This window comes from Cyanistes caeruleus, chromosome 35, assembly GCF_971803275.1.
Source record: "Cyanistes caeruleus chromosome 35, bCyaCae1.hap1.1, whole genome shotgun sequence".
In the NCBI taxonomy this organism is placed as follows: Eukaryota; Metazoa; Chordata; class Aves; order Passeriformes; family Paridae; genus Cyanistes; species Cyanistes caeruleus.
In genome coordinates this window covers 123454-148448 of record NC_141736.1, presented here as the reverse complement: position 1 = coordinate 148448, position 24995 = coordinate 123454, and the positions used below count along the sequence as shown (strand labels likewise).

The 24995-nt window shown below is 61.9% G+C and overlaps 4 protein-coding genes across 8 annotated transcripts; 2 read left to right on the top strand and 2 right to left on the bottom strand.

Moving 5' to 3' along the window:
- Positions 1 to 310: 310 nt before the first annotated feature.
- LOC147647599 (uncharacterized) lies at positions 311 to 3616 on the bottom strand. Its single transcript, XM_086871459.1, has 3 exons — positions 3086 to 3616; positions 2001 to 2034; positions 311 to 1445 (listed from the first exon to the last, which is right to left on the bottom strand). Exons 1-3 carry the CDS (start codon positions 3374 to 3376, stop codon positions 1006 to 1008), a joined length of 765 nt encoding a protein of 254 aa, XP_086727585.1. The 5' UTR covers positions 3377 to 3616; the 3' UTR covers positions 311 to 1005.
- A 33-nt stretch (positions 3617 to 3649) lies between these two features.
- Positions 3650 to 13201, top strand: HACL2 (2-hydroxyacyl-CoA lyase 2). Of its 4 annotated transcripts, none has more exons than XM_086871442.1 (16): positions 3653 to 4295; positions 5354 to 5466; positions 6000 to 6201; positions 6448 to 6575; positions 6851 to 6989; positions 7781 to 7892; positions 8640 to 8739; positions 9448 to 9545; positions 10176 to 10312; positions 10406 to 10540; positions 10955 to 11069; positions 11276 to 11445; positions 11728 to 11798; positions 11895 to 11966; positions 12098 to 12203; positions 12650 to 13201. In XM_086871442.1, exons 1-16 carry the CDS (start codon positions 4025 to 4027, stop codon positions 12853 to 12855), a joined length of 2175 nt encoding a protein of 724 aa, XP_086727568.1. In that variant the 5' UTR covers positions 3653 to 4024; the 3' UTR covers positions 12856 to 13201. The 4 variants fall into 4 exon arrangements, with proteins under 4 accessions (XP_086727571.1, XP_086727570.1, XP_086727568.1 ...); XM_086871443.1 differs by having other exon boundaries at positions 3654 to 4283; XM_086871445.1 differs by lacking the exon at positions 12098 to 12203 and having other exon boundaries at positions 3650 to 4283.
- LOC147647597 (rho GTPase-activating protein SYDE1-like) lies at positions 13183 to 18701 on the bottom strand. The gene is made up of 8 exons (XM_086871431.1): positions 17930 to 18701; positions 17001 to 17615; positions 15990 to 16667; positions 15624 to 15853; positions 15299 to 15425; positions 14918 to 15069; positions 14209 to 14563; positions 13183 to 14122 (listed from the first exon to the last, which is right to left on the bottom strand). The coding sequence occupies exons 1-8, from the start codon at positions 18015 to 18017 to the stop codon at positions 13410 to 13412; spliced, it is 2958 nt and encodes a 985-aa protein (XP_086727557.1). The 5' UTR covers positions 18018 to 18701; the 3' UTR covers positions 13183 to 13409.
- LOC111922647 (asialoglycoprotein receptor 2-like) lies at positions 18643 to 24485 on the top strand. Of its 2 annotated transcripts, none has more exons than XM_023918173.2 (9): positions 18643 to 19810; positions 20197 to 20247; positions 20969 to 21043; positions 21353 to 21565; positions 21901 to 21963; positions 22401 to 22464; positions 22667 to 22833; positions 23591 to 23700; positions 24095 to 24485. In XM_023918173.2, the coding sequence occupies exons 1-9, from the start codon at positions 19750 to 19752 to the stop codon at positions 24209 to 24211; spliced, it is 921 nt and encodes a 306-aa protein (XP_023773941.1). In that variant the 5' UTR covers positions 18643 to 19749; the 3' UTR covers positions 24212 to 24485. The 2 variants fall into 2 exon arrangements, with proteins under 2 accessions (XP_023773941.1, XP_023773940.1); XM_023918172.2 differs by having other exon boundaries at positions 18644 to 19810; positions 22396 to 22464.
- The last annotated feature ends 510 nt before the right edge of the window (positions 24486 to 24995 follow it).

Here is a 24995-nt window from a genome sequence, read left to right as displayed (position 1 = left end):
ATCACAGGGGTCACAGGGACACCAGAGGGGACACGGGGACATCACAGGCGACACATGGGGTGAGTGGGGACATCACAGGGGACACCAGAGGGGACACGGGGACATCACAGGGGACACAAGGACACCACAGGGGTCACGTGACCCCAGGCCCTGCACCCCACATATCCCAGCCCAGCCCCCCCCCCCCCCCCCCCCCCGCAGTTTCCGGAACTTTCCGGAGCCGCTCGAGGGGTCCAGGAGGTTCTGGGGGAAATTTGGGGGGGATTTGGAGCTGGGGACCCCCAGAGGTCCCTCAGGGCCACCCTAAATAATCCATAAATAAATTTATTAATTCATTAATAAATAATTAAGGGTAATAATTTAGGGGGGAGGATCCCCCCCCCAGGCCAGCTGTGGGGGGAGGGGTAGGAGGCAGCAGGGCCCCCCCAAAGTGTCCCCAATGTCCCCAAGGAGGCCCCAGGGTCCCCAAGTGTCCAGCACCGGGTCCCCAAATGTCCCCAAGTGTCCAGCACTGCGTCCACGAGGTCCCCGAATGTCCCCAGGCACCAGCGGGAGGGCCGGTGGCGTCCCCTGATGTCCCCAAATCTCCGGCTGCGGAGGCCACAGGCGTCACTTGGTGTCCCTTGATGTCCCCAAAGCTCTGGGCAGGGGGGGTCTCGTCTCCAGATCTCCAGCCATGGATGTCACCGACGTCCCTTGTCCCCAAATCTCCAGCCATGGATGCCACCGGTGTCCCTTGTCCCCAAATCTCCAGCCATGGATGCCACCGACGTCCCTTGTCCCCAAATCTCCAGCCATGGATGCCACCGGTGTCCCTTGTCCCCAAATCTCCAGCCATGGATGCCACCGACGTCCTTGATGTCCCCAAACCTCCACACTCGAGTCCTGGATGTCCCCAAGCCCCGTGCTGGCAGGTGACCAGCAGGACACGAGGCCAGCCACGCCCACGTCACCCCCGCTGTCACCCAGGGTCACCCCCGCTGTCACCCCCGGTGTCACCCGGTGTCACCTGCTGTCACCCCCCGCGATGCGCAGCAGCCCCACGAAGTTGCCCTCGCGCTCGTCCTGCGCCAGCTGCCACCCGCCCGTGTCCCCTCCGGTGTCCCCAACCAGCTCCAGGCTGAGGATGTCCCCAGGCCACAGCTGTCCCACGGCCTGGGCCAGCGCTGACCGCTGCTGGTGGCCCCCGGCCGCGGCCGGCAGGGTCAGTGGCACAGCCAGCAGCGGCCGCGGGGACACGGCGCGGCGCAGCCGCAGGGTGACACCGCCCTGGGGACAGGTGGCCGCCGTGCAGGTGACACCCAGCTGGCCGTAGAGGAGGTAGAGGCCACCCGATGTCACCCGCAGTGTCCCCGCGGTGCCGGGCCGGATGTCACCGCTCAGGAAGACGCCCTGGACACCGTCCTCGTAGTGCCAGCCTGGGGACAGCGGCAGTGACAGCGAGCCTGGGGACAGGGGACAGCGGTCAGGGGGACAGGGGGACACTGGGGACAGCCTGGGGACAGGGGACAGCGGTCAGGGGGACAGGGGGACACTGGGGACAGCCTGGGGACAGGGGCAGGGGGACAGCAGGACAGCCTGGGGACAACAGGGGACACTGGGTGAGGCTGGGGACAGAGGGGACAACGGGTGGGGTAGGGGACAGAGGGGAGGAGGTGACACCAAGGGTGACACCTCGGGGACATTCCGTGACACCCTGGGGACACTCCGTGACACCCTGGGGACACTGACACTATGGGGACACCCTGGGGACACTCCGTGACACCATGGGGACACTGACACCATGGGGACACTCCGTGACGCCGCTTGTGCCACCCCCGGATGCCGCGGGGGAGGTGACACCGGGGAGGTGACAATCGGGGAGGTGACACTTCCTCTGCGAGGAGCCCGAGTGACAATTTCGAGTTGACTTGGCGGGTTGGGGGGGGGAGGTGACATGGGGGGGGACAGGAGGGGACACAGGGGACAGGAGGGGACACAGGGGGACATCCGGGACTTACCGGCACTGAGCAGGACGTGGGCGGCGGTGGCAGCCTGAGGGGGAGGGGACAGGAGGGACAATTTCAGCGGGAGGGTCCCCAATGTCCCCAAGGTGTCCCCAGTGTCCCCAACCCCCGCCCCGGGAAGGGGAAGTGGCGCCGGGTCCCGCCGGGATTTGGGGACTTCCTGAAGGCCCCGCCCCCCGGGGGGATTTTTGGGGGGAAAAAGGGAAAATTCCGGGATTTGGGACTGCGGGAAACTGAGGCACGGGGGGGGTGACATTCGTGTCCCCCGAGAGGGGACAGGAGGGGTGGGCGCGGCGATGGACACAGGGACACCTGGACGGACACGCGGGTGGACAGATGGACACACGGATGGACAAATGGACGCGTGGACGGGCGGGCGGACGCCTGGACGAACGGACAGATGGACAACCGGACACCGGAACGACCGGACACCGGAACGACCGGACACCTGGACAAACGAACACCTGGACAGTCAAACACCGGGACAACTGGACAACCGGACAGATGGACAGCCGGACACCGGAACAACCGGACACCTGAACACCTGAACAAACACCTGAACTAACGGACACCGGAACAACCGGACACACCTGAACAAACACCTGAACTAACGGACACCGGAACAACCGGACACACCTGAACAAACACCCGAACAAAGGCACACCTGAACAAACACCTGGACAACCGGACACCGGAACACCTGAACAAACACCTGAACTAACGGACACCGGAACAACCGGACACCGGAACACCTGAACAAACACCGGAACACCTGAACAAACACCTGAACTAACGGACACCGGAACAACCGGACACACCTGAACAAACACCCGAACAAAGGCACACCTGAACAAACACCTGAACTAACGGACACCGGAACTAACGGACACCTGAACACCTGAACAAACACCTGGACAAACGGACACCGGAACTAACGGACACCTGAACACCTGAACAAACACCTGGACAAACGGACACCCGGACACCCGGACACTCGGGCCGCGGGACGCGCGGCCGCCCAGCCCTCAGGACAGACGGACAGACGGACGGACGGACGGACGGACCCCCCCCGTGCCCACCTTGGCCGGGGGCTGCCCCCGGAGCGTGCCCAGGACGGCGGCGGCGGCGGCGGCTCCGAGAGCGGCGGCGGCGAGAGCGGCGAGGGCCGGGAGCAGGCGGCGGAACCGGGACCGGGACCGGGCCGGGGGCTGCTGCTGGTCCCGGGGCTGGTCCCGGGGCTGGTGCTGCTCCCGGTCCCAATTCTGTCCCCAGCTCTGTCCCCGGTGCTGGTCCCGGTCCCGGTCCGGGCAGAGGCACCGGCAGGGGCACGGGGGTGGCGGGGGATTCTCGGGGTCGGCGAGCGGCGACATCGCGGCGACATCGGGGACAGAGCGGAGCGAGGCTGGCTTTTAACGGGACCCGGAGGGGACAGCGGGGAGGGGACAGCGGGGAGGGGACAGTGACATCAGGGAAAGGAGCGGGGAGGGGACGGGGACACCGGGGAGGGGTTGGGGACACCGGGGAGGGGACAGGGACACCGGGGAGGGACGAACCGATTCGGGGAGGGGCCGGGTGGCAGCGGGGCGGGGACAGAGCCGCGAGGAACCGGCGACACCGTGGGCGGGGGGACACCGGCGAGGAGGGGGTTTCGGGGACTCACCCGGCGGTGACGTCACGGCGGATGGGAAGTGTCCCCAAATGTCCCCAGGTGTCCCAAAGCGCCACCCCCCGCGGGGATTTCGCCTCCGGAGTTTCCTGCGCGGAGCGGGGACGGAATTTTTGTCCCCCCTGGCCGGGACAGGCGACATTGGGGGAGGGGGTGAGGGGGGCTGGGGACACCCGGGACCCCCTTGGGCAGAGACCCCCCCCCCAAAATGGGACCCCCCCATGGGGACCCAGTTTAAACAAACGAATCCGAAAACTTTTAAATTTAAAGCTTTTAAATTTAATTTTTTAATTTAAAGTTTCCGCCCTCCCCCACCCGAGACCCCCTGATCGCCCCCCCCCAAATTTGGGGGATGGTGTCTCCCCAACAGGCCACGCCCCTCGACCACGCCCCTTTCCATATAGCCCCGCCCGTTTCCCGGCCCCTCACGCTTGGCCGCGCCCCCTCCCGCAATTCGCCAATCAGCGCCCCGCGCGCGCAGGGCGTCACCGCGCCGACCCGGAAGCGAGGGCGGCGCTGCGGGCAGTTGGAGTCACGTGACCTCCGCGGTCGGGCGGGGCCTCCAGGTGTGGGCGGGGCCACGGCGCGAGCGGCGCTTCCAGGAAGGACAGGTGAGGGGACAGGTGAGGGGACAGGTGAGGGGACAGGGGGGACAGGGGGGACAGGGGGGACAGGGGGGTCTGGGGACACTGAGGGGACACCGGGGGGGGGGATCCGGGCCTTGTGGGGACACGGGAAGGGTCAGGGGACACCTGGGGAGGGTCCTGGGCATTGGGGGGGACACCTGGGGACACCTGGGGGACACCTGGGGTGACAAAGACCCAGACCCGGGCAGGACCGAGGTCGTTTGTCCCCATTGTCCTCTCGCTGTCCCCTCGCTGTCCCCCCCGTCCCAAAATTGGGGATTTTTGCCCCAGTTTGGGCACTTTCGGCCGCATTTTTCCCGCCGGGTTTTGGGGCAAAAAAAGGGGGAATTTGGGAATTCCAGGAATGTTCGAGGGAGGAGCGAAATTTCTTAATTAGGGGTCATTATCTGAGGAGTTTGTATGAATATGCAAATGAGTGTTTAATTATGCAAATCGGCTGCGTGGTTATGCAGATGAGGTGGGCGGGGACCTGGATAAACCGGGCCTGGTTAAACCGGGACTGGTTAAACTGGCTTTAATTAATCCAGAGTTTAATTAATCCGGTCTAATTAATTAAACTAGGTTCAGTTCACTGGGTTCCATTGATCTCGGTTCAATTAATCCAGATGGGTTTAATTAATCCGAACTTAATCTGGGTACAATCCACTGGGCTTAGTCAATCCCAGCTCAATTAACGTGGCATTAATCATTAATCAATCAATCAATTAATTAATCCCCATCCGGCTGATACGGTTAATTTGGTTTCGGTTAATTCGCTGTAATTAATCCGGGTTTAATTAATGAAAATCGTGTTTGCCACCGCGCCTGGGGCTGCTCCGTGTCCCCGATGTCCCCACTGATGTCCCCACTGATGTCCCTTGTGTCATTTGTTGTCACTTCTGGTGGCCCCAGGGTGTCCCCAGGCCATTCCCAGTGTCCCCAGTGGGTTCCCGATGTCCCCAGGTGGCCCCAGGGTGTCCCCAGGTGTCCCCAGTGGGTTCCAGGTGTCCCCAGGTGTCCCCAGGGGTTCCCACGGTGGCCCCGTTCCTTTGCAGCCCGTCCCATGGATTTGGTGGCCGTGCTGGGCTGTGCCTGTGCCGGGCTGGTGGCCCTGGCCCTGCTGACGGTGGCCCAGCGCCTCGGGCTCCTCTACCGCCTGTGCCACAAGGTCTGGGGACAGCGGGGACACGGGGGGGATGTTGGGGTGGGGGGGGTGGGTGGCACGGGTGACACAGGTGGGATGGAGGACACTGGGCACAGGTGACACAGGTGACACAGGTGGGACGCAGGACACTGAGGACACTGGGGACAGGTGACACAGGTGACACAGGTGGGATGGAGGACATTGAGGATACTTGGTACAGGTGACACAGGTGACACGGGTGACACAGGTGGGATGGAGGACACTGGGCACAGGTGACACCGGTGACACAGGTGACACAGGTGACACAGGTGGGACGCAGGACACTGAGGACACTGGGCACAGGTGACACAGGTGGCACAGGTGGGATGGAGGACACTTGGTACAGGTGACACAGGTGGCACAGGTAGGACAGAGGACACTGGGGACACTGAGGACACTGGGCACAGGTGACACAGGTGACACAGGTGGGACGCAGGACACTGGGCACAGGTGACACAGGTGGCACAGGTGGGACGCAGGACACTGGGCACAGGTGCCACCATCCCGTGTCCCCGCAGGTGGACGCGGCGAGTCCCCGTCACGGCGGGGAGCTGGTGGCCGAGGTGCTGCGCGCGCACGGCGTGCGGTTCCTGTTCACGCTGCCCGGCGGCCACATCTCGCCCGTGCTGGTGGCCTGCGAGAAGATCGGGGTCCGCGTGGTGGACACGCGCCACGAGGCCACCGCCGTCTTCGCCGCCGACGCCGTGTCGCGGCTCTCGGGTCAGCGCCGCCAGGGCTGTCCCCAACTGTCCCCAACTGTCCCCAACTGTCCCCAGGGGGTGCAGGTGGCACGGAGGGGTGGCTCCACGGGGGGTTTTGGGGTGTCCCCCCTTGGGTGACCTGAGAGGTGTCAAGGACTTGGAAGGCGGGGGGGGGGGGTTTGTCCCCATTTGTCCCCTCCTGGGTCAGAGCCATCCTTGGTGTCCCCCCGGTGTCCCCCCGGTGCCACCCCCGCTGTCCCCGCAGGCCGCATCGGCGTCGCCGCCGTCACGGCGGGTCCCGGTGTCACCAACGCGGTGACAGCCGTCAAGAACGCGCAGATGGCCGAGTCCCCGCTGCTGCTCCTGGGCGGCGCCGCCGCCTCCCTGCAGAAGGTGCGGACATCCCAAAAAATGCCCTCCCCCAGCGGATTCCCGGCTTTTCCAAATTCCCGGTGCCATTCCCGAATTCCCCGTCATTCCCCGTGCCATTCCCGGTACTCTCGGTGCCGATCCCGGATTCCCAAGGGCCGTTCCCAGAATCCCAGGGGGTCATTCCCGAATTCCCGCATTCCCGGTTCCCGTTCCCGGTTCCCATTTCCGTTCCCGCATTCCCGGTTCCCATTCCCGGTTCCCGTTCCCGCATTCCCGGTTCCCGTTCCCGGTTCCAGGGCCGGGGCGCGCTCCAGGACATCCCGCAGGTTCCGCTGTTCCGGACCCTCTGCAAATCCGCGCTCTCCGTCCGGGCCGTGCGCGACATCGTCCCCACCCTGCGCCGGGCCATCGCCACCGCCATGGAGGGGACACCCGGTGGGGACACGGCGACGTCCCGAAATCCCCCGAAATCCCCTCAAAATACCCCCCAAAATACCCCCCAAATTCCTTCGAAATCCCCCCAAAATCCCCCCCAAATCCCTCCCAAAATCCCCTGAAATTCCCCCAAAATCCCTCCCAAAATCCCCCCCAAATCCCCTGAAATTCCCACCCAAAATCCCCCCAAATTCCCTCCCAAAATCCCCTGAAATTCCCCCAAAATCCCTCCCAAAATCCCCTGAAATTCCCCCAAAATCCCCCCCCAAATCCCCCCCAAATCCCCTGAAATTCCCCCAAAATCCCCACCCAAAAATTCCCCCGGGATTTGGTTTGGGGAAGGAGAAATCCCAAAACTCCCCCGGGGTTGGGGGTCCCCAGATGGGCTGGGGAATCCGGGAGGGAGGGAACCCCAAAATCTCCCCCCGTGAGGAGTTTGGGGACGGGGGGGGAACCCCAGAATTGCTCTGGGGGAAATTCGGGAGGGGAGGAATTCCCAAAATTCCCGCGGAGAGGATTTTAGGGGAGGAGGGACCCCCAAATCAGCCGTGGGACGGGGATTGATTCCCAGGGGGATTTTGGGGCGATCCCCACAGATTTGGGGGTTTTTTGGGGTGTCTGGGGATGGAGTTTTGGGGACACGGGGACAATTTTGGGGCTGTTTGAGGAGTTTGGGGTCGGTTCCCAGAGGTTTTTGGGGGGGTCCTGCTGTGGGAATTGGGGTCTCAAACCCCCTTGAAGGGGTTTTGGGGTGATCCCCGCGGATTTGGGGTTTTTGGGGTGCCCCACAGGCCCCGTGTTCGTGGAGCTGCCCATCGATGTCCTCTACCCCTTCCACGTGGTCCAGAAGGAGCTCGGGGGCTCCAAAACCCCGCGGGGGCTGCGGGGGAAACTCATCCAGTGGTGAGAAAACACCCCCAAAACACCCCAAAAATACCCCCTAAACACCCCCAAAAATACCCCAAAAACATCCCAAAAACACCCTCAAAACACCCCAAAAATACCCCAAAAACACCCCCAAAAATACCCCCAAAACACCCCAAAAATACCCCCAAAACACCCCCAAAAATACCCCCAAAAACATTCCAAAAACACCCCCAAAACACCCCAAAAATACCCCAAAAACACCCCCAAAAATACCTCCAAAACACCCCCAAAAATACCCAAAAACCACCCCCAAAAATACCCCAAAATACCCCCAACAAAAAAAATTCAAAAAACAACAAAAACCCACAAAAAAAAACCACCCCCAAAAACCTCAAAAAACAAAAAATTCCCCCCCCCAAAATAATGAAAAACAAAAAATCACCAAAAACAACCCCCCCAAAACCCATAAACCCCGCCAAAAAAACACCCAAAACCCCAAAAATCCCCTCTAAAAATCCCAACCCTCCAAAAAACTCCCTAAAAAAAAAATCAGATCATTAAAAAAAAAAACCCCAAACAACAACGAAAAAAATCCTAAAACCTCACCCCCCAAAACCTCCACAAAACAACAAAAAACAAACAAAAAAAACCCAAAAATCCCTGAAACCCCATAAAAACCTCACCAAAAAATTAAAAAAAATTCCGAAAAACCCCCAAATCCTATTAAAACCCCCAAATCCTATAAAAGCCCCAAATCCTATAAAAGCCCCCCAAACCCCGCAGGTACCTGGGGAATTACCTGCAGAATCTCTTCGCCGGGGCCTGGGAGCCGCGGGACCTGACCCCGCTGCCCCTGCGCGTCCCCAAAGCCACCCCAGAGCAGGTGGGGACCCCAAAATGGGGAGAAAACCCCGAATCTCTGGGGTTTGGGGTGCGCTGAAGGGGTTTGGGGTGGGCTGAAGGGGTTTGGGGTGGATTTTGGGGGTTTGGGGTGGATTTTGGGGGTTTGGGGTGGGCTGAAGGGGTTTGGGGTGGATTTTGGGGGTTTGGGGTGGGCTGAAGGGGTTTGGGGTGGATTTTGGGGGTTTGGGGTGGGCTGAAGGGGTTTGGGGTGGATTTTGGGGATTTGGGGTGGGCTGAAGGGGTTTGGGGTGGATTTTGGGGCTTTGGGGTGGATTTTGGGGCTTTGGGGTGGATTTTGGGGGTTTTTTGGGGGGGTTGATTTTTGTTTCTTTTTATTGGGATTTTATGGGGTTTTGGGGTCTTTTCGGGGGTTGATTTTTTGGTTTTCTTGGGGGTTGTTTTGGGGTTTGTAGGGTTGGGGATGGGGTTTTTGGCATGGATTGGAGGATTTTTGGGATGGATTAGGGGTTTTGGGGTTAATCCCGGCCCTTTTGGGGTCAGTGGTGTTTTTGGGGCTGTCCGGGGCAGGTTTTGGGGTTAATCCCGGCCCTTTTGGGGTCAGTGGTGTTTTGGGGCTGTCCGGGGCAGGTTTTGGGGTTAATCCCGTTCCTTTTGGGGTCAGTGGTGTTTTGGGGCTGTCCGGGGCAGGTTTTGGGGTTAATCCCGGCCCTTTTGGGGTCACTCCCAGGTGCAGCGCTGCTCCGAGCTGCTCAGCCGGGCTGTCCGGCCCCTGGTGCTCGTGGGCAGCCAGGCCCTGCTGCCCCCGACTCCGGCCGAGGAGCTGCGGTGGGCACGGGGGGACTGGGGGGACTGGGGGGACTGGGGGGACTGGGGGGGACTGGGGGGGACTGGGGGGACTGGGGGGACTGGGGGGACTGGGAGGGACTGGGGGGACTGGGGGGGATTGGGAGGGGAATTGGGGGGGACTGGGGGGGACTGGAGGGGACTGGGGGGGACTGGGGGGGACTGGGGGGACTGGGGGGGATTGGGAGGGACTGGGGGGACTGGGCACACTGGGAGGGGACTGGGGGGGACTGGGGGGACTGGGGGGGATTGGGAGGGACTGGGGGGACTGGGCACACTGGGAGGGGATTGGGATGGACTGGGAGGGACTGGGAGGGACTGGGAGGGACTGGGAGGGACTGGGGACACTGGGCGGGCGCTGGGAGGGGCTGAGGTCTTAACTGAGCAATTTCTGGGACCTAATCGAACCGATTTTGGGGCCAAACCGAGGCAGTTCGGGACCGGGACTGAGCCGGGTTTGGGACCGGGTTTGGAGCCGGGTTTGGGACCGGGTTTGGAGCCGGGTTTGGGGCCGAACCGAGCCGGGTTTGGGACCGGGACCGAGCCGGGTTTGGGCCCGAACCGAGCCGCTTTGGCCCCCCCAGCCCCTCACCTGCCCCCCCCCGTCCCCAGCTCGGCGCTGCTGTCCCTCGGTGTCCCCTGCTACCTGGGGGGGGCGGCGCGGGGGCTGCTGCCCCCCGAGTGTCCCCTGCTCCTGCGGCAGAACCGCCGCGACGCGCTGCGCGCCGCCGACCTGGTGCTGCTGGCAGGTACCGGGGGGACACCGGGGGGACACCGGGGACACCGCGGGGACACCGGGGGGACACCGCGGGGACACCCCTGAGCCCCGGCTGTGCCCCCAGGCACCGTCTGCGATTTCCGCCTGTCCTACGGGCGCCTCTTCGGCCGCGGCACCGCCGTGGTGGCCGCGAACCGGGACCGGGCGCAGCTGCTGCGGAACGCGGACGTGTTCTGGAAACCGCGGCTGGCGGTGCACGGTGAGGGGACACCGACCGGGACCCTGGGGACACCGACCGGGACCCTGGGGACACCAACCGGGACCGGGGGGGACACGAACCGGGGCTCTGGGGACACAAATGAGGCGGTTTTGGGTCAGAACGAGGCAGTTTGGGGCCGATTTGAGCCATTTTGGGGCCGAATTGAGCCATTTTGGGGCCGAATTGAGCCATTTTGGGGCCGAATTGAGCCATTTTGGGGCCGAATTGAGCCATTTTGGGGCCGAATTGAGCCATTTTGGGGCCGAATTGAGCCATTTTGGGGCCGAATTGAGCCATTTTGGGGCCGAATTGAGCCATTTTGGGGCTGAACGGAGCCGGTTTGGGGCTGAACGGAGCCGGTTTGGGGCCGTTCCCAGCCGGGCCGGTCCCTGGTGACACTTTGGGGTCCCGCAGGTGACCCCGCGTCCTTCGTGGTGGCGCTGGCCCAGAGCCTCCAGGGCTTCTCCTGCCCCCGGGAATGGCTGGAGCGGCTCCGGGAGGCCGAGAGGGAGAAGGAGCAGCGGAACCGGTGAGGGGACGGGGACAGTGAGGAGAGTTTGGGGGGCGATGCCATTCCCGATTTTGGGGCTCCCCTTCCCAACCGGTCCCGGGGGGGTTTGGAGGTCAGACCCCCCTCATTCCCCTTTTCCCGGGATTTTTGGAGTCAGACCCCCCTCATTCCCCTTTTCCCGGGATTTTTGGGGTCAGACCCCCCTCATTCCCCGTTTCCCGCAGGGACAAGGCCGCGGTGCCCCCCCCGTGTCACCTGAACCCGCTGGCGCTGCTGCAGGCCCTGGACCAGGTGTTGCCCCCCCAGAGCCTCTTGGTGGCCGACGGAGGCGACTTCGTGGCCACCGCCGCCTACATCGTCCGGCCCCGCCGGCCACTGGCCTGGCTGGACCCCGGTACGGCCACCCCCGGGACAGGGGACAGCTTGGGGACACCCCGGGGACAGCTCGGGGACAGCTCGGGGACAGCTCGGGGACACGGCCGGACCCCGTGGGGCTGTGGGGACACGCGGGGACACAGCCGGTGGTGTCGTGGTGCGGTGGCAGTGATGTCCCCGCTGTCCCCTGCGTGCTGGCAGTGATGTGATGTCCCCGCTGTCCCCGGTGGCAGTGATGTGATGTCCCCAATGTCCCCTGTGCGGTGATGTGATGTCCCCAATGTCCCCGCTGTCCCCGCAGGTCCCTTCGGCACCCTGGGCGTGGGCGGAGGATTCGCGCTCGGGGCCAAACTCTGCCGGCCCGAGGCTGAGGTGACACCGGGGGGGACATGAGGGGACACTGGGGGGCCGGAGGGTCCCCGGGGCCACCCGCCAGGGACACGGGTGACGTCTGGGGACGGTCCCCAGGTGTGGATCCTGTACGGGGACGGCTCGCTGGGCTTCAGCCTGATGGAGTTCGACACCTTCGTGCGCCACAAGGTGACCGTCACTGTCACTGTCACTGTCCTGGGGTGTCACCTTCCCTCTCCCGGCCCTCAGCGAGGCCCTGGGGATGTCACCTGTCCCCGGGGGTGTCACCTGTCCCTGTCCCACTGTGGCTGTCCCCGCAGGTCCCGGTGATCGCCCTGGTCGGGAACGACGCCGGCTGGACCCAGATCAGCCGCGAGCAGCTCCCAATGCTGGGCAGCGCCGTGGGCTGCGGCCTGAGCTACAGCGGTGAGTGACCGCTGAGTGACCACTGAGGGACCACTGAGTGACCGCTGAGTGACCACTGACCACTGACCACTGAGTGACCACTGGCCACTGAGTGACCGCTGAGTGACCCCTGAGTGACCACTGACCACTGAGTGACCACTGACCACTGAGTGACCACTGAGTGACCACTGAGTGACCACTGAGTGACCACTGACCACTGACCACTGAGTGACCACTGAGTGACCACTGACTGCTGAGCACTGCAAAGTGACCGGGGAACACTGGGGACGTGGGAGGACACTGAGGGGACACTGAGGGGACAGGGGACCGCAGCTCAGGCCACCCCCCAGTGACAATGCCACCCCCTGTCCCTGTGCCACCCCCTGTCCCTGTGCCACCCCCTGTCCCTGTGCCACCCCCCGGTGACAATGCCACCCCCGGTGACAATGCCACCCGTGTGTCCCCAGATTACCACGCGGTGGCGGCGGCGCTGGGGGGCCGAGGCTTCGTCGTGGACAGCGCTGGGGACACCGGAGGGGACCCTGAGGACGTTGGGGACAGGCTGGTGGCCGTGCTGAAGGCGGCGCAGGCCGAGTGTCACCGAGGCCACCCCGTCCTCGTCAACGCCCTCCTGGGCCGGAGCGACTTCCGCGAGGGCTCCATCTCGGTCTGAGTGTCCCCAAGTGTCCCCAAGTGTCACCAGAGTGGCCCCAAAGGGTGGCAGGGGCCATTTTGGGGATTGTCACCTTCTCAGGTGACATTCTGGCCACTGTCACCTCCCCTCAGGTGACACTTCAGGGTCTGTCACCCCCTCCTTGGGGACACTTCGGGCATTGTCCCCAACCCCAGGTGACACTTGGGGCACCACCACCCCCCCCCCCTTGGGGACACCATGGGACTGTCACCCCCCCTTTGGGACACTTTGGGATTGTCACCCCCCTTTGGGGACACTGTGGGACTGTCACCCCCACCCTTGGGGACACTTTGGGCACCGTGGGAATAAAGAGCTGTGTCCTTTATTGCCGGTGACAATTTGGGGGCAGTGACAAAGGTGGGGGGGAGAGGACAAGGGACACTTTTGGCACCCCCTCCCCCCCGGAGGTGACACTGAGGGGACATTGGTGGCCTTGGGGACGGGGGCTCCACATTCCTGGGGGATTTTTGTGGGAATTTTGGGGGGGGGATTTTGGGGGCCATGTCCTCGGTGTCGCCCCGATGTCCCCGATGTCACAGCCCCACGTCCGGCCGTGTCCCCAGCTCCCGCTCCAGCTCCCGGATCAGGGCATCGAAATCCTTCAAAGTCAGGCGGGGCCCGGACCCCGACCCCAAATCCGCCCCCAAATCCGCCCCTGACCCCAACCCCGACCCCAAATCTGTCACCGGCCCCAAATCCGACCCCAGATCCTCTCCCAGCCCCAAACCCGGCCCCGACCCCAAATTCCCGAGCAGCGGCGTGTGGGGCGGGGTCCCGGGGGGGGTTTGGGGTGGGGTTTGGGGCAGGTTTTGGGGTGGGGGCGGGATTTGGGGCAGGTTTTGGGGTGGGGGCCGGGTTTGGGGCCTGGGCGGGCTTTGGGGCGGGGTCTGGAGCGCGATTTGGGGCAGGGTTTGGGGCAGGGTTTGGGATGGGCTTTGGGGCAGGGTTTGGGATGGGTTTTGGGGCGGGTTTTGGGGCAGGGTTTGGGGCGGGATTTGGGGCGCTGTCCCCGCGGTGTCGCCGTCGCTGTCCCCGGGCGCTCCCCGGGGGTCGCACACGCTCCAATCCCCCGCGTAGCGGTTGCTGGGGGGGCTCTCGGGACCCCTCGGCCGCGACCGCGCCACCACCGGGGGGTCACCCGGGGCCACCACGGCGGGGTCACCCGGGGCCACCGCGGGGGGGTCACGCAGGGCCAGCGCCGAGGGGCGACCCCGGGGAGCCTCGGCCCAGGCAGGGAGCGGGGGGACTGCAGGGACAGAAGGGGACAGGGGTCAGTGGGGGGCAGTCCCTGTCCCCTCCCCAGGTGTGTCCCCTCCCCAGGTGTCCCCTCACCTGGCCACACCCTCAGCAGGTAATGCAGCACCTCCAGGTGCCGCTTGAAATCCACGGCTCCGGCCGCGTCCTCTGCGGGCTCCTGGCCCTGCTGGCCCGGGGGGTGGCCCTGCTGGCCCTGCTGGCCCGGGGGGTGGCCCTGCTGGCCCTGCTGGCCCGGGGGGTGGCCCTGCTGGCCCGGGGGGTGGCCCTGCTGGCCCTGCTGGCCCCGGGGCCGTGCGGCCTCACCTGCGCAGGTGTGCGGGGGCAGCAGCACGGGCCCGAAGCACACGGCCAGGTTCTGGCTGCCCATGCGGTTCCAGCGCTGCAGCGCGGCCACCAGGCTCAGGTGTGACAGCAGCCGCCGCAGGGTGGCCTTGGGGACACGGGGACAGCGGCGCCGTCACCCGGGGGGGGGTCTCACCTGAGGGACACCTGCGCAGCCCCATCCCCCTTCCCCCTCCTTCCCAGCCCCGTTTCCATTTCCCATTTTCCCCATTTCCTTCATTCCCACCCCCTTTTCCACCCATTCCCAAACTGCCACCCTCGTTTTCCCCATTCCATTCCCATATTCCTGTTCTGCCTATTCCCAATCCCATTTCCCACCCCATTTCCCCATTCCCAATCCCTTTCCCACCCCATTTCCCCATTCCCAATCCCATTCCCACCCCATTTCCCCATTCCCAATCCCATTCCCACCCCACTTCCCCATTCCCAATCCCTTTCCCACCCTCTCCGGGGGTCTCAGGCATTCCAGCAGCGCCGCGGGGTCCCCGGGGGGGTCCCGGGGGGGTCTCTGGGCCATGGCCTCGAGCACCGAGCGCTGCAGCCGGGGCGGCACCAGCGGGGACGGCAGCTCCCGCAGGAAATCCTTCAGGATCCCTGCAAGACACCACGGGGGGGTCCCGGTTGTGGGGCCAGGGTCCCATTTTGGGGCTGGGATCCCATTTTGGGCTGGAGATCCCATTTTTTGTACTGGGAACCCCTTCTCAGTACTGGAACCCCCTTTCTTGACACCAGGAACCCCCCTTTTCACCCCCAAATCCCTCCCTTTCAACCCCAAATTCCCCCCGCGTTCCCCCCCCGGGATGTCCCCGCGTGTCCCCCTGACCGGTGACCACGTTGATGTCCGGGCAGAGCTGCTCGGACAATGCCACGGCCGCGCTGTCCCTCTCGAAGGCGTCCCGCAGCTCCTTCTTGGCCGCGGCCGAGCCGCAGAGCCGGTACAGCCCCACCACCTGCGGGTCACTGCTGGTCACTCTCCGGCCACCACTCACTCTCCGGCCACCGGTCATCAGCGGTCACCCCCAGTCCCGGTCACTCCTTGGCTTCAGTCGCCCCTCGGTCACTCCCTGGTCACCCCTGGTCATTCCCTGGTTATCCCCGGTCACCCCTGGTCACTGTGGTCACTCTGGTCACTCGGTGGCCGCACTCACCGCCAGCCCACGCCGCTCGATCTCGGCCAGGCACTTGAGCACGAGCAGCGGGACCTGTCCCGGGTGTCCCTCGCGCGCCACCAGCTGTGACAGCTCCACGCCGAACACTCGCGGGCCCGGGGCCACCCGCGGCGGTGACGGTGACGGTGACAGCGACGGTGACAGCGACAGGCGGCAGAACAGCACAGCCCGCGGCCGCAGAGCCAGCGCCAGCGCCTGTGAGCGGCCACCTGCGGGGACACGGGGACGTCAGCGGGACACCCCCGGGGACACGGGGACATCAGCGGGACACCCCCGGGGTCACCAGAGGGACACCCGAGGGTGGGAATCGGACCCCCCAAATCCCCCCCAGGTGCCCCCCGGTACCCTGGAAGAGCCGCGCCAGCCCCACGGTGCCGTGGCAGAGCAGGCGGTTCCTGCCGGCCGAGCCGTCCCAGGCCAGCACGGCCACGCTCAGCAGCCGCGCCCGCTCCAGCTCCAGGTTGAAGCAGTGGTCAAGCCGCAGGAATTCGGCCCCTCCGGCCAGCAGCGCTGTCCGAGCGCGGCTCGCTCCGTCCACCTGCAGCACGCAGAAAAGCCGCTCCGGCCAGGCCGGCCGCAGCCCTCGCAGCTGGACGCTGAGCAGGCCGGACAGCACGGCCGAGCCCCTCGCGGCGGGGTCCTCGTAAGGCCGGAACGCCCCCAGATCCAAGCCGGGATCCGCGGGACCCCCGGGACCCCCGGGCCGGGCGGGCAGCTCCGGGGAGTCGCCGTCGCTGCGGTGTCCGGCCCGGCCGGAGCCCCCGCGGGGCAGCGCCCAGGCCACGCTGCTGTCCAGGTGGTAGCGGCTGATGACGTTCCGGGACTCCCGGCGGGACTCGGGGGGCGAGGGGCAGCCCCCAGCCCCATCGGGGTCGCGGGGCCGGGGGCTCCTCAGGCTCAGCTTCCGCCGCAGCTCCGGCAGCTTCTTCATCCTGAGCGAGAGGCGCCGCACCGGGCCCGGGGATTTGCATTTGGGGAGGGGGCGGCCCTTGCCGGGGGGCGAGGGGGGCTCCGGCGGCTTCCCTGTGGGGCGGGGGGCGCAGGGGTCAGCGGGGGGCGCTGGGGGGGCTGGGGAGGGGGCTGGGGGTGTGGACCGTGGAGTTTGGGGAGCACTGGGGACAGTGGGGACAGGGATTGGGGACAGTGGGGACAGGGATTGGGGACAGGGGACACTGGGGACAGGGGGAGGTGAGGACATTGGGGACAGGGGACAGTGGGGACACAGGGGACAGTGGGGACACAGGGGACAGGGGAGACAGGGGGGACAGTGGGGACATCGGGGACAGGGCCGGTGACGCGCGGGGAACACCGCGAGGGTCGGGGGGAGGTGACAGCAGGACAATGTCCCCCCCTCACCGCTGGCCTGTCCCCGCCCGGCTCCCGCCTCCTCTCCGCGGTCTCCGTGTCCCTCCGTTGTCCCCAAACCCTTCGGGGTCCCCTCCCCGCGGGTCCCCTCGTCATCCTCATCCTCGGGGATGGGGTTGTACCAAATGTCCCCTCGTGCCGCGCCGCTGTCGCCGTGCCCGGTGGCCCCCGCGTCCTCCGCGCCCTTCCCGGCCAGCACCCAGCGGCGGCTGCTGCGCTCCAGGCTCTGCAGGTACGCGCCGGGCCCGGGGGGTCTCCCGGGACCCCCCAAAAGCGGGGGGCCGCTCCCGGCCTCCGCCTCTTCCCGCGGCTCGGCCCCGTCGGGCTCCGGCCGCCGAGCTCGGGGCTCCTCGCGGTGACTTTGGGGCTCTTCCTTAAGGGCTGGGGGCTCTCCAGAGTGATTTTGGGGCTCCTCGCGGTGATTTTGGGGCTCCACACGATGATTTTGGGGCTCCACACGATGATTTAGGGGCTCCACACGATGATTTTGGGGCTCCTCGCGGTGATTTTGGGGCTCCACACGATGATTTTGGGGCTCCTCGCGGTGATTTTGGGGCTCCTCGCGGTGATTTTGGGGCTCCTCGCGGCCGCTCCGGCGGGACCCTCCTGAAACCCCAACGGGGACCCCAAAGGTGAGCAGGGGGCTCCAGCCGGACCCTCCCGGGGGGGTCCCATCCTCGGGGGTCTCCCGTTCCCAGGGGGTCCCTTACTCGGCGAGGGGTTTCCCATTCCCGGGGGTTTCCCTTTTTCGGGGAAAGGGGGGGGTCCCGTTCCCGGGGGGGTCCCGTTCCCGGGGTCCCGTTCCCGGGTGTTCCCCGTTCCCGGGGTCCCGTTCCCGGGTGTTTCCCGTTCCCGGGGTCCCATCCCGGGGGGGTTTCCCGTTCCCGGGGTCCCGTTCCCGCTGCGGGGGGGGTCGTTACCTCCTTCCTCGGCCTCCGCCCTCCCGGCTCCGCGGCGCTCCCGGCGCCTCAGGCGGGACAAAGTTCGGCGCAGCAGCGGCTCCGCCATCGCCGCCTGCCCGGGGACACCCCCGGGACCCCCGGGAGCCTCCCCGGGACCCCCCCGAGCCCCCCCGGGACCCTCAGAGCGAAGGGCCCCGCAGCGGCCGCGCCGCCATCCCGGGCCGCGAATTCCTGGGATGCCGCCGGCAGCGCTGCCGGGAGCTGTAGTCCGGAACAGCGGGAGCGGCCACAGCTGGAGCGGCAACAGCTGGAGCGGCAACAGCTGGATCGGGATAGCCACAGCTGGATCGGCAACAGCTGGAATGGGAACAGCTGGAATGGGGAACAGCTGGAATGGGAACAGCTGGAGCGGGAACAGCTGGAGCGGGAACAGCTGGAATGGGGAACAGCTGGAGCGGGAACAGCTGGATCGGGATAGCCACAGCTGGAGCAGGAACAGCTGGAATGGGGAACAGCTGGAATGGGGAACAGCTGGAATGGGAACAGCTGGAGCGGGATAGCCACAGCTGGAGCGGGAACAGCTGGAGCGGAAACAGCTGGAATGGGAACAGCTGGAATGGGAACAGCTGGAGCGGGAACAGCGGGAGCGGGAACAGCTGGATCGGACACAGCTGGAATGGGGAACAGCTGGAGCGGGATAGCCACAGCTGGAGCGGGAACAGCTGGAATGGGAACAGCTGGAATGGGAACAGCTGGATCGGCAACAGCTGGATCGGGATAGCCACAGCTGGATCGGGGGAATTCACATCTGGATCAGAGGTATGAGCACATCTGGATTGGGGTGGGGGGGTCACATCTGGAATGGGGTTTTCCCGCCTGGATCCACCTGGGGGTCCGGGAAAGGGGATTGGATGCAAAACCAGGGAAAATCCATCAAAAAGTGGGGAAATCCATCAAAAAGTGGGGAAATCTGGCTAAAACCAGGGAAAAATCCCCGGGGGAAAAACGGGAAATTCAGGAAAAAAAGGGGGAAATCTGGCAAAACCGGCCCCGGCATGAAAAGATTTTTTTCTTTTCTGGGGAAAGATCCAAAAGCGATTCCCAAAATCCTCCCCAAATCCTCCCCAAAGCGGGGGCGGGGCCCAGCCCCGGGGGGAGAAAGGCGAGACCCCAGGGGGGGATTTTGGGGAATCTCCAGGGGATTTTGGGGGTTTATTCCCATTTTTTTTTGAGGTTTTTCATCAGGAAATCAGGGAAATCTCCAAATCCGTGGGATTTTGGCTGCAGTTTAACCAAACTCCCCGGAAATTCAGGCGGGGGAGCGTCGCTGCCGCCTCCTCGGAGGTTTTGGGTTAAAAAAGACCCGAAAAGGGGAAGCGAGAGAGGTGCAAACGAGGCTGGGAGCGTTTTGGGGTAGAAAATGCAAATGCGGAGCTCGGGGGTGCCCAAGCGCGGCGCCGGTGTCACCGCGGCTCTCACACCCAGAGCTGGAAATCCGGGCTTTTAACCCAAAACTCGGGATTCTGCCCCAGCAACTGGGGTTTTACCCCCAAAATTCTGGGGGTTTACCCCCCAAAAATCGGGATTTTACCCCAAAACCCTGTGGCTGACGGCAGCAGCTGGGAAATCTGCGGTTTCGCCCCGCACGGGAGGGAAATTCGGGATTTCGGGCGTTTCGGGGCGTCCCGGAGCCGCCGGCGGCAGCGCGGTGGATCTGGGGAATCCCTCGGCTCCCCGATCCCAAATCCAGCTGTTTTCCCCCCAAATCCCGGGGGAGGCGGCGGGTTTGGGCGGATCCGTGCCCGAGGGGGACCCGAGCGAGGATTTGGGGTGCCCAAATGGCCCGGCAGGAGACCTACGGCAACTGGCTGGGCCCCAAGCGCCTGCTGCGGCAGCCAGGTAAACCCCGAGCCCGGGCTGAACCCCCGCACCCCTTTTGGGGGGGAATCCTCCAATTTCCCCTTTTTCCGGGGAAAATCCTCAATTCCCGCCCCTTCTCTGGGTTGAGCCTCCAAATCCCCGTTTTTACCGGGTTAAATCCCCAAATTCTCCCTTTTTTTGGGGGTAAATCCCCTTTTTTGGGAGATTTCATCCCCTCTGTGGTCGCTGGAGCTCGGATGAACCCGGGGCCATCGAGAGCCCCAAAATCCGCGGGTTTTGCCTCAATTTTAGCGGGGTTTTTAGCGAGTTCCCCGTGGGGATTTTGGGGGATGCTCCCGTTGTTCCCAGTGCTCCTTTCCCGGTTTTTTTCCCCATTTTTTCCCCATTTTCCCCGTTTTCGGCAGCGATTTACTCCGTGCCCGGGAAGATGTCCCCGGTGGGAAACTTCAGACCAGGTAAATTCTTCTTTTTCCCAATTTTCGGGGTTTTTCCGGGGTTTTTCCAGGGTTTTGGGGTCAATTTTTGTCTCCTTTGGCCCAAAATGTCCCGAATTTTGCGGGATTTTGATCCAAGTTGGGATCCTGCTGTCAAGAACTGTCAAAAAATCCAAGACCCCCAGAAATCCCGCTCTGAGGGAATTTCTGGATGGGATTTGCACCTTCCCAGCCCCAAACCCTTCATGGAAAGCACCAAAATTCCCGATTTTTTGGGGGGGAGGATGGAATTCCTGATTAATTTTCAGCCAGGACTGGGAATTTCTGCCGATCCTCTGGCCCCAAAATCCCGGAAAAGTCGATTTTTCCCCCCTTGGACTTCTTTAAAAATAAGACTTTAAAACCCTTCCCGTGGTTTTGAGGGAATTCCCCGGATTTTGGGAATTTTTGAAGCCGCTGGCTGAGTTAATTGGGGCAGAAAACAAAGGAATTGGTTCCTGTTAAAAATGTCAGTTTTGCTGGGGGGGAAATGAGGGAAAAGCGTGGAAAAACCTGGGAATTCCCAAAGGGAAAAGGGGAGAGCTCTGGGAATAAAGGGATAAAAACCGATAAAATCCATAAAAAAGGAGGGAAAATGGGAAAATCCCCGTGGGAATTGCGATTTTTTGGGACATTTTCCGAATAATCCGGGATTCCCGGTGCTCCTAAAATCCAGTTTTTCCCGTTTTTCCCGTTTTTCCAGCGTCTCCTGACAGCTTCGAGGACGATTACGACGACGTCTCCGTGGTGGGCTCGGATCAGGGCGCCCCCGCCAAAGGTGGATCCCAAAAATTCCCTGGGATTGGGATTTGGCCCCGAAATGGATTAACTTTGGAATTCCAGGGTTTCATTCCACACTGGAATGGGAATTTTAGGATTTCATTCCGCCTAAAAATGATAATTTTAGGGTTGATTCCACCTCAGGAAGCGAAATTTTGGGGATTTGAGTCCAAATTTCCCTAAAAAAAATCCATAAACGGGGCAGATTTGGAATCCCAACAATTTTCCCGCATTTCCCTGGAACACCCTGGATCGGGATTTGATCCCAAAATTCCCCAAAATTCCCTAAAATTCCCCTTCCCAACAGGCGTTTACCTCCTGGCGGGGCCTCCGGGCTCTTCCCGAGCCCCATCCCCAAAGGATCCGGAGGAATTCAGCCCCAGTTCCCGGGACTCGGATCCGAAATCCCAGGATTTGGCCCCAAAATCCGGGAATTCCGCCCTGGTGGCCGTCCTGGCCCTGCTGGTGGCCCTGAGCGCCCTGGCCTGGGGGGGGCTCCTGGCCGTGGCCATCGGGAAGCGTGAGTGGGCCCGGAATTCCGGTGGGAACGGGAATGTGGGGGTTCAGTTCCACCCAAAAATGGGAATTTGGGTGTTTATTCCACCCAAAAATGGGAATTTGGGGTTTAATTCCAGCTGGAATGGGAATTTGGGGTTTAATTCCACCCAAAAATGGGAATTTGGGGTTTAATTCCACCCAGAAATGGGGATTTGGGGTTTAATTCCAGCTGGAATGGGAATTTGGGGATGGAATGCACCTGGGATGGGAATTCTGGGGTGAATTCCACCCAAAAATGGGAATTTTGAGGTTTAGTTCCCAGGAATTCCAGTTTCTTTCCCCCGATTTCCCTTCCAGACAAGGAAATGAGCGCGGAACTGGAGCTCCTGAAGTCGAATTTGTCGGGAATTTGGGATTCTGGTAAGTCCTGGAATCACATCCAGGAAAACTTTGATTTTGGGGGTTCTCACCTTTTCCAGCTCCGTTTTTGGTGTAAAATTTGGGGGGAAACCCCTGATTTTTCCCTGTTTTTCCTCCCTTTTCCCCAATTCCAGCCAGGATCAGCCCAGATTCCAAAATGCTGGGATTTATCCCACACTGGGGCTTTTCCTGATGGGGATTCCCCTGGAAAAGCGGGAACAAATTCCTTTATTTCCGCCCAAAAATGACGGAAAGGGCGGAAAATCCTTCGGGAGAGCCGGGCTAAAAATGGGATTGAATCGGGCAAAGCCTCAACCGCTGACAAATTGATGAATTCCGGGGGGAAAAAGGGGAAAAAGGGGATCAGAGCCGTGGGGAAGGGGCTGTACTGGGAGCACTGGGCTGTACTGGGAGCACTGGGATCTCTCCCAGTCCAGCAGGAGCAGACCCGGCTGCAGTTCGGGATCCACCAGCACCAGCTGGAGCTGCAGGAACTCACCGGTAATTCCCAAAATCCCCCCCAAAAACTCCCCCAAACCCCCGTAATCCCCCCCCAAAATCCCCCCACCTGGAATTCCCGTTCCGACGGGAAAACTGGGAGGATTCCCGTGGGTTTTGAGGCGTTTCCTCGTGGGGAGCCCCTGGGATGATCCCGGAGGAGAAGCTGGGATTTCCCCCGGGGATTTTCCCGGTGTTTTCCCAGAGCTGCTGTGCCAGGCCAGGAGCTCCCGGCGGTGCCAGGCCGGATGGAAATCCCATGGGAACAGCTGCTACTCCTTTTCCCGGGATTCCCTGAGCTGGGGCAGCGCCCGCAACGCCTGCGGCGACCTGGGAGCGCACCTGGCCGTCGTCAGCTCCGAGGAGGAGCAGGTGAGGGGGCACCCCAAATCCATCCTGGACCCCAAATCCGTCCTGGACCCCAAATCCATCCCAAATCCATCCTGGACCCCAAATCCATCCCAAATCCCAAATCCATTCCGGACCCCAAATCCCAAATCCATCCTGGACCCCAAATCCATCCCAAATCCATCCCAAATCCATCCTGGACCCCAAATCCATCCCAGACCCCAAATCCCAAATCCATCCTGGACCCCAAATCCATCCTGGACCCCAAATCCATCCTGGACCCCAAATCCATCCCAAATCCATCCTGGACCCCAAACCCATCCCAAAACCATCCTGGACCCCAAATCCATCCTGGACCCCAAATTCATCCCAAATCCATCCCAAATCCATCCTGAACCCCAAATCCATCCCAGACCCCAAATCCCAAATCCATCCCAAATCCCCAAATCCATCCTGGACCCCAAATCCATCCCGAACCCCAAATCAACCCCGAACCCCAAATCAACCCCGAACCTCAACTCAGTCCCAAATCAAATGAACAATTAATTAATAGCAGCATTAACTGATCAATAAATTAATAAATAACCACGGAACTAATGCTGGATAAAACTCGAATTAAAACCCACTCAAATAAAACCCACAATAGATCGCAGTCGGATGAAAACTCAATAAAAAAACCCCTAAACACCCAAAAAATGCCCTTTTCCCCCCGAAACCCGGGGGTTTCGCTCCGTAGCCCTCGGGAATTGCGGATTTGGGGTTTTTTGGGAATTTTTTCCAGGTGTTCCTGCTGGAGAACAGCAACCGCAGCAGCTCCTACTGGCTGGGGGTGACGGACAGGGAGCAGGAGGGGAAGTGGCTCTGGGTCACCGGGGAGGATCCCGATTTCAGGTGAAATTCCCCAGTTTTGGTACAATTCCCAATTTCTGGGAGGAAAAAAAAAATAATCCCCGTTTTTGGGAAAAAAAATATCCCAGTTTTTAGTAAAAACAAAACAAAAAAAATCCCAATTTTCCTTCTCAAAAAATCAGATTTTTAGCAGGAGGAATCCTGGCTTCCAGTAAAAATCCCCGGTTTTTTGGTTTTAAAAATAACCCCGATTTTAGTAAAAAAATCCTGATTTGGGGAAGAAATTCCTGATTTGGGAGGAAACTCCCAGTTTCATTTTTACCTTGGAACAAACGGGATTTCGGGAGAGTTTCCCACCCCAAAACCAGGATTTTTTTTGGGATGTTTTAATTCCTTTTTTTTTGTTTTTTTCCCCTTTTCCCGTTTTTTCCCCCAGGTTTTGGGATGTGTGGCTGGAGGACTCGGAGAGGGAGCTGAAGGATTGCGGCACCATCGGCCCCCGGGGGCTCTGGGTCAACGCGCGCTGCTCGGAATTCCACCGCTGGATTTGTGAAAAACCCGGGAATTGCTGAATTCCTGCCTCTCTGCACCTGTTTTGGGGTGGTTTTTAACAGATCCCTCAAAAGGAAAAAGAAAAAAGGAATTTTTCCTGGAATTTTGGCGCCGCGATGCCGAATTTTGCACCTGAAGGATCCAGAATGACCCCAAAATCCTCCCAAATCCATCGAAAATAACCCAAATCCCTCCCAAAAGATTCCAGGAAACCCCAAATCTGCTCCTCCCACCCCCTCCCAGCTCCCCAATAAAATCACTGGTTTGAACATGAACCAATTTGGGCGTTTTTTACCCCAAAAGCCTCAACTTCTCCAGAGCCTCCTCCAGCGCCTCAAAAATCCCCCAAAATCCCAGGAATTCCCACTAAAAAAGACCCCAAAATCCCAATGTCAGGGAATTCCCATTCTCACCCCTATTCCCATTCCCATCATTCCCAATCCCATTATCCCAATCCCATTATTGCCATTCCCATTATCCCTTTATCCCATTATTCCCATTACTCCCATTATTCCCATTATTCCCATTACTCCCATTATTCCCATTACTCCCATTATTCCCATTATCCCATTGCCATTATTCCCATTATTCCCATTATTCCCATTGGCTCTTTCTGGGCCCAACCCCGAAATTCCAGGAGAATCCCCCTGGAGCCGGAGGGGATCCAGGAAAATCCCCCCCGGAATTCCCAACCACGGGAATGAATTCGGGGGGAAATCGGGGTTTGGGGGGGTGTTAATGAATATTCATGAGGGGAGGGGTGGAGGCCCCGCCCACCGCTGGCC